The sequence below is a fragment of the Anabrus simplex genome, chromosome 1 (genome assembly GCF_040414725.1).
Source record: "Anabrus simplex isolate iqAnaSimp1 chromosome 1, ASM4041472v1, whole genome shotgun sequence".
Lineage (NCBI taxonomy): Eukaryota > Metazoa > Arthropoda > Insecta > Orthoptera > Tettigoniidae > Anabrus > Anabrus simplex.
Window position 1 is genome coordinate 867,455,480 of NC_090265.1, and position 13,165 is coordinate 867,468,644.

Genomic DNA, 13,165 nt, shown 5'->3' on the forward strand with positions numbered 1-13,165 from the left:
GGCTAGTACATGATACCTCTTCTCAACTAACACTACCACTGGACCTTTCCAGCCCACATCCTTGCATGTGCTGTCACAAGATGTCAGGTTTTACATGTAGGCTCTTTCTCTTTCTGCCTATGTGGTTTTACCCTGACCCTTCAATACCACACCTTAACACTATCCAACCAATACAATCTTTGCTGTGATAGCGAGTCTGACTCGGAAACCGGCAGATACTCCTTGTATCACTTCCCACTCTTCCCCTGCTATCTCCTTCTTCTTAGAAATTAATAGCATGTCGGAGGCCACATAGACTGAGTCGATGTTCACGCAGGGGGACCGGGCTTCAGCCCCCACCCACCTCCCGAAAAAAATTCAGATTAGAGGGATACATGCATTATGATTTAAATGTGCCCCTCCTACAAGAAAAGTTCTACAAACATCTTTTCACAATAGTGTAGATTGTAGTCATTTAATGAACACAGTGATGTTCAAACTATTAGACAGGGCAACCCTTAGCCTGCCATTTCCTTTAATAGTAGCACCAATATCAACCACTCGTAAAAAATTAAAAATAAAGCATTTCTTTCTCTTACATGATCAAAGGAAGATCATTAACAAAAAAAAAAACTACAAAATTAAAGCCAATTTCATACACAGATTGTCTATGACATCAAAGTTGTAAGCTTGCACAGTCCTTCATGACTATCACCTTCCTATACAAAAACAAATATGCTGTCAATGTTTCACAATGCTGATGAGTCATACTTTTCCTATTTTTGTTTTTCTTTGTATAAGGCACACACTTCCATTTGCCATGCTGTATTCATAAACTCCACTAACCCCACCAACCTGGGCCCAATATTTGGGAAGCCAGGCTCTGCCTATCACAAGTCAGGACAAAGGGGGGAGTGACAGAGAAGTAACACCGAGCTCGATAGCTGCAGTCGCTTAAGTGTGGCCAGTATCCAGTAATTGGGAGATAGTGGGTTCGAACCCCACTGTCGGCAGCCCTGAAGATGTTTTTCCATGGTTTCCCATCTTCACACCAGGCAAATGCTGGGGCTGTACCTTAATTAAGGCCACGTCCGCTTCCTTCCCATTCCTAGGCCTTCCCTATCACATCATCGCCATAAGACCTATCTGTGTCGGTGCAACGTAAAGCAAATAGAGGAGTAACACCTCTTTAAAAAACCTTGGTCCAGCTGACCCGGCTGGTAGTCCTATGTAAAGGTCCCTTGCCAGGGTTACGGTGAAGACCTCAATGGCAGTGAAGGCGACTTCGGAACGGTGGAATTGGTGGAAGGGGCAACCCTCCTATTCTGGGTACACAGAACAGGAACTGCTGCCTCGTAGTAGAAGTGGGAACTTCAAAGGCTAAGGGAAGTAACCCTGACAGAAAATCAGCATGGTGCCTCAGGCATAAGATGGCAGCCCCATCAAGGCACTCGGAAGCAGCAGGTTAATCACTCACTCTTCTTAAATAATCTGATTATAGAAACTGAAGTGAAATTACAAAACCGGTTGGACAACCTGATGAGGATAAAGAAAATTGGTTTCTGGAATGTGAGGACCTTGAGGGAGAAAAGCAGACTAAAACAAGTGACACGGGAAATGAAGAGCTATGGTCTGGACATTCTGGGATTGAGTGAGGTGAAGTGGCCAGGATTTGGCGAGATACAGACAACAGCTGGAATTACATTTCTATATTCTGGTGGTAAGGACGAAGAGCACAGGGATGGAGTGGGGTTGCTGCTCAGTAGAAATGCAATGAGAAGTCTTATGGAGTGGAAGCTAATTTCTAGTAGGCTACAGACTGCTAGGTTCAAGACGAAGATCCAGAATGTGACCATTATCCAATGCTAAGTACCTACAGAACAAACATAGTTGGAAAGAAAGGAAGAATTCTACCAAGTGTTGCGAGATGCCACAATGAAAAAAAGTAGGAAGGATATTCTCATAGTTATGGGAGACTTCAACATGAACATTGGGCCAAGTTAAATATCTGCAAGACTAGACAGCAGAAGGCTCAAACACAAGCTGAGTATTCAACAGCAGATAGGGAAGTAAAGAGGAGTGTGCAAAAGGATCACAGGAAGTGGATTGATGAGCAGGCAGAGAAAGCAGAACAAGCGGCCAAAAGGGGGGATATAAAGGAGATTTATGGCATCACAAAGAGGCTTTTGAAGAAAGGTTTTAATAAAACTAGGCCTGTGAAGAGGAAGACAGGCTAGATCCTCACCACGTGCGATCAACAACTGAGTAGATGGAAGGAACACTTTGTGGAGGTTTTTAATAGAGATGTGGGACTGGAAAATGAGCAGCAAGGAGAAGATGAAGAAGAAACAGAAAGTGATCTAGGTATCAGCCTTGACCTTCCAACCCAGGGCGAGATATGGGCAGCGTTGAAGCAGATGAAAAATGGGAAGTCACCAGGTCTGGACAACATTCCAACGGAAGTACTGAAATCAGACCTTGATACTATAACCAAACTGCTGCACCCGTTGCTGGGGAAGATATGGAAAGAGGAGAAAATACCGACTGACTGGAAGAAGGGGCTGATAGTCAAGTTACCGAAAAAAAGGGGATACAATAAACTGCAACAACTGCTCTCCATTCCAAGCAAAGTGCCCTCGCGAGTCATCCCGAATCGCATAAAGAATTTGGTAAAAAGAAGGCTTTGAAAGGAATAGGCGGGATTTCAGCAACATCGCAGCTGTGTGGATCTCATCAATACACTCCGAATCATGATAAAGCAGAGTGTGGAATGGCAGAATACCCTCTATCTTGCATTTGTGGACTTTGAGAAAGCCTTTGATTCTGTAAATCAAAGAATCATGTGGAAGACTCTTGAGCAATACAGAATTCCATCACAGATCATCAAGATCATGAAAGAGATGTACGAGGGGTATGAGTATCAGGTTCTTCATGAAGGGAAACTAACAGAAAAGATAAACATCAAGTCTGGAGTGAGACAGGGGTGTGTTCTTTCTCCCACTCTGTTCCTGCTGGTCCTGGATAGTGTGATGAAAAGGGTAATGGGAGGACGGAAGAGGGGTGTTCAATGGGGGATGAGAGACAGGTGTGAAGATCTTGACTTCACAGACAACATTTGCCTTATGGCACAGCAGTACCGGAACATAGAACACAAACTGAGTAGGATGCAGAAGGTAGCGGAATGTGCAGATCTCATGATCAACACAAACAAAAGCGGAACGTGCAGGTCTCATGATCAACACAAACAAGACCAAAGAGATGAGAATTAATTCGGATGTCATGACCAGCTTGACAGTCAATGGAAAGGAAATTGAGCGAGTTGAGTCCTTCCTCTAACTTGGAAGTACAGTTACAATGGATGGGGCAGCAGAAAAAGATGTTCCAAGCCATATCCAGAAGGCAAATGGTGTGTTTGTCCAGTTCTACCCCATGTGGAAGAATAGAAACATCTCCAGGAAGAGTAAGCTTCGCCTCTTCAAAATCAGTGTAAAGTCGATTTTTCTATATGGCTGTGAAACATGGAAAGTTACAAAGCAGATTAATAACCAGCTGCAGGTATTCATTAATAGATGTCTGCATAGTATAACAAATGTGAGGTGGCCAGACATGATCTCAAATGAGGATCTTTGGACCATGACCAATCAGTAGCCGACTGACATCCCGATCAAGGAGGGAAATGGCGCTGGATCGGGCACACATTAAGAAAGCCAGATGGAGCTGTTGAGAGGGCAGCGCTGGACTGGAACCCTCAAGGCACCAGAAAGTAAAGTTAGCCCAAGAAGACCTGGAAGAGGACGACTGAAAAGGAAATTGCAGAGACTGACAAGCGTGGAGTGAAGTTAAGAAAATGGCTAGGAACCGTACTGTGTGGAGAAATTTTGCCAAGGCTCCAGATGGAGCAACAGGAAATAAGTCAAGTAACTCAAAGCCACTGTGAACTCTTCTGTTCTGGTCGGCACCTCATTACTACATAAATGGTAAATGACATGTTAGGCCTAAGAGGACCCAAAATATAATTCAAAAACAACAAACGAAACAGCTAAACATCGACTAATACAATGTTCGTAAATGTTCACACTACAGATTCCTGAGGCTTGTAACATTTAAACTAAATTTACTGATTGATTCCAATAATACACTGGTCAAATTTTTTTTGCATATTATAACTTTTTAAATTTCTGGAACAAATATAACAAAAAAGCCTGTACGGTTTGTAGTAGTAGTTGAGAACAGTTAGAAATTGCTGTTTTCATCAACTTTCATGCCTGTTCCATGCAATTCATATTGTGAGATGATCCTGGCCAGCCCATTCTGTGAAAACCATAGCTTTCCCAGTATCTATCCACAGATAGGGAATCAGCCACCTGGGTGACTGGCCTTAATGCAGATCATTGAGGTTGTGAGTACGAGCATTATAATCCATTAGAGTGAAACCTCCTCCAATGGATGCTCTAAATCCATGTACAATTGGCTTAAAGAAGTTATTCTCATACTATTGTGCATTCATATTCCCGTGGATATCACCTCAGAATTTCTCTCTAGAATAATGATGAATAATTGTGGTAGCATTCAATGATGATAGCTTCATTCAAATGTTGACCATTTGCCCTCCAGGCATAAATTATTTTGTCATTTCGATACTGTGCAATGTGTTCATCTGTAAAAACATTTGATTCCACTTTTCACATGTTTTTGCCAACTATACACGTTGAGCTTTGTGAAAATGATCAATGTGGAGCTCCCTGACTGGTCTGAGAACATAGCCCTATATTACAGAGTCATTTCTGAACAGTTTGCATAGACACACCGACTCCTGTAGTCCCTTGGAGCTCTCTCCATACGGTTGTTACAATGACAGTAGGTTTTGTCAGAGCAGAAATACAGATGTATCAGCTTTGTGTAGTGGTTGTTTTGAATGGTCAACCTATCCAAGGCCTAACAGCTATAGCATATTTCTGCTGAAACATCTGCCTCACTTGGAAAATGTCACTTTGATTGCAGCATACTACATGAGCTACCTTGACTTGTGTTAAGTCTCTATTCAGATTTGATCTGCCCCACAAACTGTGTGCCATAGCATTGCTGTAACATAAACAACACGGAATAGCAGTATTTTCAACTTCAGTCCTTTATCCAACCCTTGCAATTGCTCAGTATCTCCACCTACTAGTGAATAAATGTTTCGATAGATAAACAAATGTAATACTTTTCAAAGATAATAAAAGGAGAAAAGAATACATCATTTACAAGACATGCCCAGAAGTCAATGTTATGGCACTATGATAAACTTTTTCTTGACTAATGTATTCCATTCATGAATTGCAAAAGATGTTTTGTGCTTCATGCTGTGTGCTACTAAGATATCTGTACTGCTGAAAAAGAAATATATATATATACACACAAGAATCGAGTCATAAGTCATGGCAACTATTTTTTTTTCTCGCGAACAGGAGACAACACGGAAAATCTAATATATGCATTTGGAAATATAGGGCATGTACTTATGCACAGTGCCTGAAGACAAATTCTGACTTCAGGAGATTCTCGTAGAAAAGTGACAGAACACAGGCCATTGGTAAACATTGTTTTATTATGGTATAGACAGCAATTACACAAAACTATGTACAAAGGACAGGTCTTCACTGGTTACAGACCTTCAAAATAATCACCCAAGGTTTCCACTGTGCATTGCCGCGGTGGGGCAGGTGCTGAATACCGTTCGCTGCATGTGTATCGCTAATGTGTGACACCTCTCTCTGAAATGCTGTTACGATGTCCTCTTTGTTAGCAAACCGTTGTCCACCTAATGCTTCCCACAGCTCTGCACGTCATTGGCGTGCATTTCTGCCACGGAGAATTGCTATTTTAATATATGATCGTTGCTCCTGCTTGTTGACTTCCATTTTGTGATGCTCTCACTCACACACTGAACTTGGGGGCAGGCTTAGATCCACACTGTTGTTTACATACACCATCTAGTGGCATCATACGCAAGTACATACCGTACATTTCCAAATGCATATCTTAGATTCTCCGTGTTGTCTGCTGTTCATGAGAAAAGAAATAGTTGCCATGACTTATGACTTGGCCTACGATATATATATAACCTGGACTTGAAATATGGAACTAATCCACCATTGCCTGAAAAAGAAGTCAGGATGGTTCCAGAAAGTCACTGTTCAACATTAAACTACTTGGTCTTTATTCCCTAGCCTTCTTGTGGCTCATATGTTAAATTATAATCCACAAAATTCTGCAGATCTTGAATCTCTGGAATACCTGAATCTGTACCAGGTTGATAGAATTATCATCTGACCTACAACAGCAGGAGCCAGAAAGGTAAACCACAGCTTTCCAACTAAAACGAAGTACATGTAATAAATACTAAAAAGATCAGGAAAACATGATTGCCGAACAAGAAATAATAGAAAAAGAAATAAATCTTAAGCTATCAAAAAATGATAAAAATAAAATGAGGAAAAGTATTTAAAAATGAAAAATGCAGGTAATACAAGGGACCAAACAAGTAGGGGCAATATATTTGCTAGTTATACAGTGGTAGGGATAATGTAAAAAAAAATAAAAAAAAATTGTATTAATCCCATTTATATGCTGCAGTGATAAAACATATCTAAAAAGATGTACTTACACTGCTGGTATTTCTTCACCAAGATTTTTATTACTAGGACCCTTCTTCTGTTCCAAGAGCTGGAGAGCTCTTGCTACTTGTTCATCTCGTGGTAAGTTCTGAGAATTTTTCAACTTCACAACAATGACTTTGAATTTGGTGTTGCTCTTCAACTGCAAAAGAGAATGTATATAAATGATCGTAGTGCATTTAAAGAATAACACAGGCTAGAGGTAATACCTGCGAATATTAAGTTCATATTTAGGGCTGCATGTTTAAGTAAATCCATATCTCCATTTCAAGTAAGTTCTGTTACCGCCCTTGAATGGACACTGGAGACTAGCTTCTAATGAAACAGTCTACAAGGAAATGGAACCAGTAATGAGCACAATCAGGAAGAAACAAATCTCATTCTTTAGACATGTACTCAGAACACCAGAAACAGTGGAATAGTAAGATCAACGTTAGATGGTTTACAGAAATCAAGGAAGATATGAGGGAATTCCAAATTACAATAGAAGATGAAATAAAATTTAAAAAACAAACAAAATCAACAGATAAACAGACTACAAACCAAGATCAAGAGACAGACAATAGGACAGATGATTTCAGATGAAGAAAGAAAGTTAAGATTCAAGAGAATGAAGAAGTATTGGGCTGACAGGAAACTAAAAAAAAAAAAAACCTTTTTATAAAACTGACTAAAGTGGTCCAATGAAGGCTATAAAATGTAAACAAATAAATGAATTAATAAATATGAACAAACCAAGTAGATGATTGAGGTAGTAATGTCTCAGACTCGCATTTGGAAGGTCCTGACGTCAAATCCAGAGGCCGGCCAATCTGAGTTTTCAGAGTTTTCCCTACTAGCAAAGGTGAATGCCCAGGCTGTTATTTATTTTCAAGGTACCCTGAATGTTGTGTCCATTGTTTATAAGAGTATATGTTCTCTTTGGGAGATGATCCCTTACCAGGAAAGTCGCTGTATTGACCATATCTAGTGTGATCCACAGAATAATTCTTCCTCCCCTACAGACATTGGTTTGTAAGTCCTAAAAAGGACAAGGGTAAATAACAAACTAACAACAACAAAAAAAAGTGAGCACAATGTTGGTTCAGTTTGCTTGCTACAGAGGTGCCAACTATTATGGACTCTCCCTAACTATTACGGATTTCACCTCACAATTACGGCATTACAGTCAAAGGAGAAATTATTATGGAAAAGTGACATTATCACGAAAGATATTCTATGAAAGAAAGGAAAGGAAAAATGTCCAATCCTTTCGAGCATTACTGCTCAACCCCCTCATTTCACTGCTGGTGAGCTGGCAACGATACTTGCTTAATTGTTACCTCCTTTTGCTACCCATGAGCATTGTGAATAAAGGAGATCTACTCTGCTCTTCTCGAATTAATATTTGAACTAATGTAGTATTTGCAACATTAAGTGTACCTGACAGTAACTTTCCCACAGGAAAAGTTTTCAATGTTGATAGGAAAAATCAGACAATTCAGACCTACATTATGCACATCTACTCTGGAATCGCTTATGGCTCAGAAGACTAAAATATCATCATAGGACAGGAAGGATGCTTCAAGGACAACCAACATTTGAAAGCAGCTGCTGGGTGCAAAGTAAGATACAAAGAATGTTTTACCACAGAACTAACAGGTAATGTGCAAATGTTGTGTAAACATGATATACTTTAGAATAGATTACTGTCAGGAAGGGCAAAGGTGGTTTCATTATTGAGAAGGGAGGGGCATGCTTTGGATTTGACTCGAAAATTTTCTGATGGGGGAAATTACTAATAACCCACTTCAAAGGTTGGCACCTTTGCATGGTGCCATAAGTTCGTCATCACTACTGCTACTATATTTAATCATTATGTACACACAAACTACAAACACTTGCATAAAAACAAAACGGAAATTTAAAAACACAATGCAAAACTCTTGTATGCTGTACAACCATAACTGGATGAACAAATTTTCATTGTTAATGGTGCCTTCGAATGATGAGTGAAGAGCGCTGAGTGAGGTGTAATCCACCCAGCATGTTCTTACCCTAAAATGCCGATACACTGAACATCATTAAATGCAGGAAATCACCCAACATAATTTCTGCTTAAAAGTGTCATAATACCCACAGCTTGTGAAAATATACTTGTTTAATTGTCGAGAGACATTCAAAATTCAAATTTTGGGAAGATCTGGACCTTTCCCAACACTAACCTAGTGGCCATCTCAAGAAAGTCCCAAAGGGAAATACAAAACACAAAGGTACTGAGAGGTGCCAACCTGATTTGGATCGGTGACTCTCAAAGAACAAAATGAGACTCCTGCTCAGAATTCAAACACCAGACAAAACAAAGCTGTCAGGACAATCAAATTTGACACAGAATAACTTAAGAAATGCAAAAAAGTAAGTCAGAGGTTGAAAAATGCAGGTCTGAATAACTGGGACCAACTGAAGGAGGCTCTAGTCAAGACAGCCAGTGAACTTGCGCCCCTCACAAGAAGGAAAATGTGTGGTGAACTGAAGACTGTGACTACACAGTAGTCCAAAGACAAACAACATGGAACAACAACATTAATTTGGAACTCCCAAAATAGAAGAAATTCTTGGAACAGAGGAAGCTCAAGGCCACACACACAACCTTAACACACAACTAACTGACTCAGATTGAAGAGAGCATCACTAAAAATAACTCCAGACAAATTTACAGAACTTTCAAGAAGAATCTCAGTAAATACACTCCACCGAGCCTTCACTTCGGACACAAACATGGCAAGCTGGTTTACAATAAGAAAGACAACTAACTGACCCAAACTGAAGAGAGCATCACTAAAAATAACTCCAGATACACTGACAGAACTTTCAAGCAGAATCTCAGTAAATACACTCCACCGAGCCTTCACTTCGGAGACACACATGGCAAGCTAGTTTACAGCGATTTGCAGATTCAGAGCCCTGCATCCCAGAGAAATGACCAAGCAAAGCTCACAGAAGGGAGAAGTGAAGGGAACTGCCTACTTGCCTTACATTCACAACACCACAGATCAAACTGCCAAGGTTCTCCGGAAACACAATATAAAAACCGTGTTTGGCACCGCCCCTAAAATTCCGCACAGTCTGAGTAAAACCAAGGACAAATTGTCCCCACTTTTACATCCTGGGGTATACAAAATTCTCTGTACTTGCGGTAAGGTATACATCAGCCAAACATGCCAGTCCATTGGTACCCGTATCAAGGAACATGAATGCAATATTCATCTCAACCAGCCAGACAAATCAGCAACAGCTGAGCACACTCTATCGTTGGGTCATGATGTCATGCTCCAAGATGCTCTAGCTCTTACCCACACTAGACACCTACAGGTCCAGGATTATACGGGAAGCTGTGGAAATACATAGAAATCCTAACAATTTCAACATGCACACTGGCTATCAATTAAGTAATACCTGGTTGCCAGTGAGCCATTAAGAATTTACGTAGGTAGTTCCTACATTCATCATCACCAGATGTTTCATTCCAGGCTTGTGTCAATGTCATAGGTTACATACACATGTTATGTGAACCTCCTGGATTGATTCTGATGGTTCGGTCAGCTTCCGCTTTGAATGCTAGCGTTATGCCACGTCCGGGGAGCCATCTGGTGGCAAATGAAGTACCATTTCCACTTCCATTATAACGTCTAAATTTTAAAAGTCATTTTTTAAGAAGCCTTTCTCGTGGACAGTTGAGATTTTCTTCTGATGACACAGAGCACAGTTCTCTGCAAAACGTAAAGAATTTCAAAAGCCCAAAAGCCTATGCAGTATCATGTCTATAAGTACTGGCCATGAAAGCATCAGTGGAAACAAGAAAGACAACTGTCACCTGCTAAACGAGTAATTTAATTTAATTGTGCTCAATTGTGATCCACCCACTATACTGAGACTTTGACTACCAGCAAATGACACCAAAAACAGACTCACTACCTCCAGTGGAAAAAATAAGTCAAATCATCCAGCTGCTCAAGAACAACAAAAAGCATGCGGAGATGACTCCATCGTGTTCAAACACTGGAAGTAGGCCAGTAACAAGGCAGAGAACAAGCTCACTGAGGTCATTTAGAACATCCAGGAAACAAAGAAAGTTGCCATCTGACTGGACCTCAGCTCTGGTCTATCCCCTTCACAAGAAAGGAGATCTTAAAGATGCAAACAATTACTGAGAGATCTCTCTCCTCCCAATAATAACATACAAGGTCCTGTTTAAGTTCTTATTAACAAGAGCAAAGAATCAACTGGATAGTCGATTGGGGCAATTCTAGGGAGGCTTCAAGAAAAGCTGATTCTGTGCTGAGTAGATCTTCAACCTAAAAACGGTACTAGCCTACGCCAAGATTAGAAACTGCAAGGTGATAGTCACCTTTGTTAATTTTAGGAAGTTTGTTTTTAATAACTGTTAGGTTCTTCAGACTGCCAAAACTAGTGAGTAATAAATTTATAAACTACCTGAAGAAAGAAAACATATGGTAGCAGTATTATACTTGTAAAGGAAACAACTTAATTAAAATAGAATGACATTCATTCTTGAAAGAGCATCATCAGATTCTATGCCAATGACTATGGCAGAATTCAGGCAACAGAAATGAGATTCATTAGAAAATTGAATCAAAATACTCGAATGGACAATATCACAAATGAAGCAAACAGGAAGGTAGCAGCATTTAGGTCCCTATTAGCAAGGAAATAAAGTAGCGTAGACTTCGGTGGTATGGGCACATTATGAGAATGAAGAGCAAGGGACCTGCCAGAAAATAATTTGACCTTACTGTCCCAGGAAAAAGACCAAGGGGAAGGCCAAGGTAATGGTGGATAGACACAGTGAAATCAGATCTGGAGGAGAGAGGTATCAAATGCGAAGATGTCCTCGAACAGAAGATGTATGCAGACAGGAAGAGAGAGCATGTGCTTGTTTACCACACCCACAAAACTGGAGTTGGAGAATGATGATGATGATGATGATGATGATGATGATGATGATGATGATGATGATTAGTCTGCAGGCAGATTTCAACTTTCTCTGTCATAGGGCTATGGATACTTAGTCCACTACAGATCAGCCAGTGGTCCGTATCATCAAAAATCCACGGAAAACCTACACATTCCTAACATACACAAATCATTATAGACCGTTATGCCTTTCAGCGTTCAGTCTGCAAGCCTCTGCGAATTTACTAAATGTTGCCCCAATCTTCTATTTGCAACTAGTGCTGTGACCCCATTCAGTTCTATACCTCTTATCTTTAAATTGTTAGAAACTGACTCTAACCATTGTCGTTTTGGTCTCCCTCTCCTTCTCTTACCCTCCATAACAGAGTCCATTATTCTCCTAGGTAACCTATCCTCCTCCACTTGCCTCACACGACCCCACCACCGAAGCTGGTTTATGCGTACAGCTACATCCATTGAGTTCATTCCTAACTTAGCCTTTCATTCTTAACTTAGCCTTTATTTCCTCATTCCAAGCACCCTCCTGCCATTGTTCCCACCTGTTTGTACCAGCAATCCTTCTCGCTACTTTCATGTCTGTTACTTCTAACTTATGAATAAGATATCCTGAGTCCACCCAGCTTTTGCTCCCGTAAAGCACAGTTGGTCTGAAAACAGACCAATGTAAAGATAGTTTCGTCCAGGAGCTGACTTCCTTCTTATAGAATACTGTTAATCGCAAATGCGAGCTCACTGCATTAGCTTTACTGCACCTTGATTCAATCTCACTTACTATATTACCATCCTGGGAGAACACATAACCTAAATACTTGAAATTAATCTACCTGTTCCAGCATTGTATCACCAATCTGACATTCAGTTCTGTTGAATTTCTAACCTACTGACATTAATTTAGTCTTCAAAAGGCAAATTTTCATACCAAACTCATTGCACCTATTTTCAAGTTCCAAGATATTAGACTGCAGGCTTTCAGCACAATCTGCCATTAAGACCAAGTCATCAGCATAGGTCAGACTGCTTACTACATTTCCACCTAACTGAATCCCTCCCTGCCACTTTATACCTTTCAGCAAATGATCCATGTAAACTACAAACAACAAAGGTGAAAGATTACTGCCTTCTCTAATCCCTGTAAGTACTCTGAACCAAGAACTCATTCTACCATCAATTCTCACTGAAGCCCAATTGTCAACATAAATGCCTTTGATTGATTTTAATAATCCACCCTTGATCCCATAGTCCCCCACTATGGTGAACATCTTTTCCCTCGGTATGCTTTCTCTAGATCTACAAAACATAAACACAACTGTCCATTCCTCTCGTAGCATTTTTCAATTACCTGGCGCATACTGAAAATTTGATCCTGACAGCCCCTCTGTAGTTTGAAACCACACTGGTTTTCATCCAACTTCCTCTCAACCACTGATCGCACCCTCCCTTCCAAGATGCCAGTGAATACTTTGCCTTGTATACTAATCAATGAGATACCGCGATAGTTGTTGCAATCCTTCCTGTTCCCTTGCTTATAGATAGGTGCAATTACTGCTTTTGTC

At 40.4% G+C, this 13,165-nt stretch overlaps 1 protein-coding gene across 1 annotated transcript in view; it reads right to left on the reverse strand.

Annotated features, from left to right (window-relative positions):
- LOC136874283 (zinc finger protein 585A) overlaps positions 1-13,165 on the reverse strand; it is a 178,337-nt gene that overhangs the window by 54,883 nt on the left and 110,289 nt on the right. Inside the window, exon 6 of the mRNA XM_067147915.2 lies at positions 6,629-6,780. Within this exon, the coding sequence (XP_067004016.2) occupies positions 6,629-6,780 (152 nt within the window). The remainder of the gene's footprint in view (positions 1-6,628; positions 6,781-13,165) is intronic.